This window comes from Charadrius vociferus, unplaced genomic scaffold (assembly GCF_000708025.1).
Source record: "Charadrius vociferus isolate BGI_N301 unplaced genomic scaffold, ASM70802v2 scaffold400, whole genome shotgun sequence".
In the NCBI taxonomy this organism is placed as follows: Eukaryota; Metazoa; Chordata; class Aves; order Charadriiformes; family Charadriidae; genus Charadrius; species Charadrius vociferus.
The window spans coordinates 1,471,676-1,476,068 of record NW_009646556.1 but is presented as its reverse complement, the minus strand read 5'-3'; the positions used below and the strand labels follow the sequence as shown (position 1 = coordinate 1,476,068).

The following is a 4,393-nucleotide window of genomic DNA, read 5'->3' as shown; positions in this document are numbered from 1 at the left end:
TGGTGGGGGCGGGCGCTCCCCTCAGCAGGCTCCGCCGCCCCTCGGCCCTGCTCGGCGCCCAGCCCCGCAGTAAACCTCCCTAAATCTGGCGGTCCCCCTCCGCTTTTCGGAGGCCCCCGGCTGCCGCGGCCCCGGCCCGGCCGGTGTGAGGCGGAGCGGAGAGGTAGGGCGCCCCGCAGGCCCGGGCTGAGGCCTGTAGTGCCGGCTGGCAGTAGGCGGTTCGGGAGGGAAACCTACGGGGGGAGCGCTCACATCCACAGCTGTGCGATCGGGATGATGTTTTTCTGCAAGTGAAGTTAGGGGCAAACCAATTTGTGTGTAAAAATAGGTAGTGCGTAAGGGGGGTGGGCAGAATGGTTTAAGGAAAAACAAAAATACTTGGCAGAGCTGGGAATTACAGTATTACACGGTCGAGGGACTGGGCATCCAATATAAAAGCTTATGGGCATAGCTGTACTTCAGGCACTGCCTGACTAATGGGACAGCTAATTGGTACAGTGTATCATTGAAGTCAGGCATTTGGCAATACTCAAAAAAATTCATTAGGCCTTTATACATGTAACAAGAACAGGTAGGCTTGTAATTATAGTAATTTAAAACCAGAAGGGATATAAGCCCTTGTGCTTCGGCAGTACCAGTTAGTAGGAGTTATGTGCTCAGTTTGAAGTACACATCGTTTGGTGGGTGTCTGGTTGTGGAGGGGGAGGAAGAAGGGTACCCACAGGAGCAGAAACTAACCAGAGAAAAAAGTGGTACTTGGAACCAGTGTAATCACATCTCATGATCAGTCATGATTGTGCTGATGAGCAAGACAAAGTTTCCTTGGTTCACTTATATATCTACTGCTGTGGACACACGCTTTCTGAGCCAGGCGTTATCAATTCATGCTCAGGGTAAAGCTATTTCTGATAAGGTTAGTTTGCAACAAGGCCAATACAGTGTCTTCTTCACAGCTTCCTACATCCCTCGGTGTGTCTACTAATTTTCAGAAATGGGAAATGGTCCTTCTTTGAATGGTTAATATGCTATGAACAATATCACACGAATGATACGAATACGCTTGAACAATATCACAAATTAAGATATGGGAGTGAGAGACAAGCAGAAGTAGAAAACTACTTCTCATTGACTTGGTAACTCCTACCAGCTATACACACTGTAAGGTATAAAACTGAAGCTGTTCTCACCTCACTGAATTCAGTATTCAACAACATTTGTAATTCCTGCAGAAAGACATGTCAAAAAGGTCTGTGCGTGAAGGCAGAATCTGTTAAAACAGATTCTACACAGCCTATTGACAGGAGTTTAGAAAAGCGATGGGAGTGGCTTGGCATTGATATGGGAGGAGGAGGACCCCTCCTCCTCCTGCCGAAATAAGAGAGGAAGAAAATGCAACAAATCACTCAAGGAAGCTAAGGCTAAGTCTAAATCTAGACTTGCCTTTTTGAAGGCAGCTGCCGCACCTTATATGTTTACAAGGAGTGGGAGGGTGTCGACATCCAACAAACCCAAAGGCCCGTCCCAAAGACAGGTGCTTAGTCACGGTGCGAGTGTTGACTTGAAACGACCTCCTACTAAAACAAACTACAGGGTGTGCAAGCATGACTGTAAAACTGATTGCAACATTGATCCTGGTGTAGGAATTAAATGTTACAAAATGCAGCAGAAGACCTTATGGAAGGGTAAAACAATATTTATACAAAACAGATTTCAGTCACTCACAGTAATTTTCTCATACCACTGTACTCAGAAGCCCCAGAATGCGCTTGTCCAAATCATCAGGCCAGGATCACTTGTGCTATGACATGTTCAAGGAATGCCAGTTGTCAAGTTCTCACTACATCTCTTGAGTTCCCTTGGGTGGCAGCAAAGCAGTTTTCGTGCAGATTTTCTATGCCTTTTAGGAGTGAGTTAGTATGATGTGATTTTTTTGTCTCAGTCTTTTATTTCACCCTCTGTAAATTTTGGTCAAACACAGTGCCTGTTGTCTTTTTTCCTGCTGTAAAGAGGAATGGGCTATATGACTTACTGTAAACTTGTTGCCATCTTCCTGTTACCAGAACACAGGTCTTCTGCTGATAAGGCATTTCTGCCGCAGGCGTTTCAGAGCACGGGGCAGGGAGGGGGGAGGGGGGGCTTTTGGTCTTGATGTAAACGCTGCATTTGTCAGCGTTTACCAGTTTGATTGCTCTTATTTATGTCCACATATGTATCATTTTTGTAACCCTTGAGTTATTGATTCTGCTCCTGATGTCACACAGACATTTCCATACACAATTCAAACCAATCTTAATATTTCTCTTAAAAATCTCTGTGCTATTCTGGCAGCTGAGAATATCTTCACACTCCACTAAAACCCTTTCCATCTTATTCTTCATGGAAAGCCTGCTAAGCACATAATTGCTATTCCTCCTGCTCTGCAAGCCCAGGCTCTTTAGATAACGGTCTTTCAGCTGATGAATCAAGTAATGTATGTTAGTTATTCCTTTTATTGTCTCCTTTTAGGACCATTCACATTCAAAATCAAAGTAAATTAAGCTCTTTGACTTTGTAAGGTTGTTTAAATATGCACAGCAAATTTCTGTTTTCACACTGAGTGCCTGGGCCTGTTGTCACTTGCGCCAACAAGCAGGAAGAACCATGACACTCTGAAGAGTCCCTTAGCATTGCTTTACAGTTCATGATGCCATGCTATTAATCGAGTCAGTGTAACTATTTCTAAGTGCTGTTTTGTTAGAAGGGCAATCCAGCTCTTTCTCCACAAAGAATGACTTGACAGCAGGGCTTTTGTAGATTAACAGCAATTCCGGAACACGACCATGTGTAGCCACACGACAGAATTCTGCTAGTCATCATCCAAGGCAAGTTCAAGAAGTAACAGAACCAACTACAAGTCTGAACTGCCGGTAAAATGCCAGCAAGCTTATTATTAGACAAAGTACATGTTATATACTGCTTCCTTCACATTTTGTATCCAAAGCTGCCTATAAACGAAGAAGGAAGTTGTTGTAGTTGAAACTGCTGATAAAAGCAGTACTGCATCTTTTTCACTTATATATGAGGTGAAAAAAAAATCGTCCATATTCCAGAGGCCAGTTTGTTACCACTGTAGAGAATTTTTTAAGAGTGCATAATCAGTCTTCTAAGAAAATATTCTTTACTTCTTTCAAAAAAAAAACCCCAGAAATAAACAATATTAAACACCAGAAACTACAGTATCAGTAACATTATCTTTGTTTAAGACTCCTTGAGAGCTTGCGCTGGCAACTTGACAAAACCCATGAATTGGATATGAGTTTGCACACTAGTTATTTAAAAGAAACAATCCTTTCCAGAAATCTAATATTTGCTTAAACTTCTTTTATTTGATTGAACAGAATTCTCTGTTTGCTTCTGATCCTTACCATTTAAGTAGTGTTTGTATTGGCTCGAATACCCCCAAACACGATTGTGCTGAGCTATACACAGTAGTAGAAAAACAGCAAGTTTCAAAGAAAGATGTGAAGACAGCCATAGTGTTGGCACAGATGTGCACTGTAGGCAGAAGCCCATGTCAGCACTTTCCCCATTGTGAATGTGTTTCATTCAGGAATTTACCAAGTTCAGAATATGTTAGCACAGTCATTGTCAGTCATGTCTTTCAGGAACGTGCTATCTTAACTTTACCACCTCACAAGATTTTACCAGCCATCCTATTTTTTGCATTTGAATTTGCACCAATACAAATCGTCCCTGAGACCCAGAATCCAAACTAAATGAAAATGAGAATAGCAAAATATGGACACTTGCAGAAGCCTCTTAGGCAAGAAAGAAAGTAAAAGATTTAATAAGATACTTATTATCATGTATACAAAAAATAATATTTGGGTCAATTTGCAGTGATTTGCTTTAATCATCTTCCTTGTTACTGAGTGTATAGACAGCATCTGCTGCCCATTTCATTTTTTCCTGCAGACATCAGTATGACATCTCTTCTTGAGTTCCCCAAAATTTTCTTGATCTTTGGAAAATATTATAATACAGATTTGTGACATTTCTTTGCTTCCAACCCCAAACATCACAGACCAGCCCATAACTTAAGTTATGTTCATATGCACAATTTTGAACTTGTGTCCAAGGCCAGAAAGGAATCAACTTGTGAGAAGAAGTCAGGCCTACCTAGAAATCTCCATAAGCCTGTATGTTGATCAAAACTAACGTATACACAGGTATAAGGAACCTGGGAAGACTAGAGTGATACATTTTGTTTTAGCTTGCCACAAGTAGTCTGATTCCATAAAGTTCACATTCAGAAAAGCACACTTGTTCAGTTCAAGCTTCATTAGAGTCTACAGATTTTTTTTAAAAAGCTGAGAATTTTTTTTCACCTAATAATTCTCTGTACCCCAAAGAT

General features: G+C 41.6%; 1 protein-coding gene across 1 annotated transcript in view; it reads right to left on the bottom strand.

Moving 5' to 3' along the window:
- PLA2G15 (phospholipase A2, group XV) overlaps nt 1-2,087 on the bottom strand; it is a 19,825-nt gene extending 17,738 nt beyond the window's left edge. Inside the window, exons 1-2 of the mRNA XM_009886544.1 lie at nt 2,030-2,087; nt 76-284 (exon numbers count right to left, since the gene is read on the bottom strand). Coding sequence (XP_009884846.1) covers nt 76-284; nt 2,030-2,087 — 267 coding nt within the window. The remainder of the gene's footprint in view (nt 1-75; nt 285-2,029) is intronic.
- Nucleotides 2,088-4,393: the final 2,306 nt, after the last annotated feature.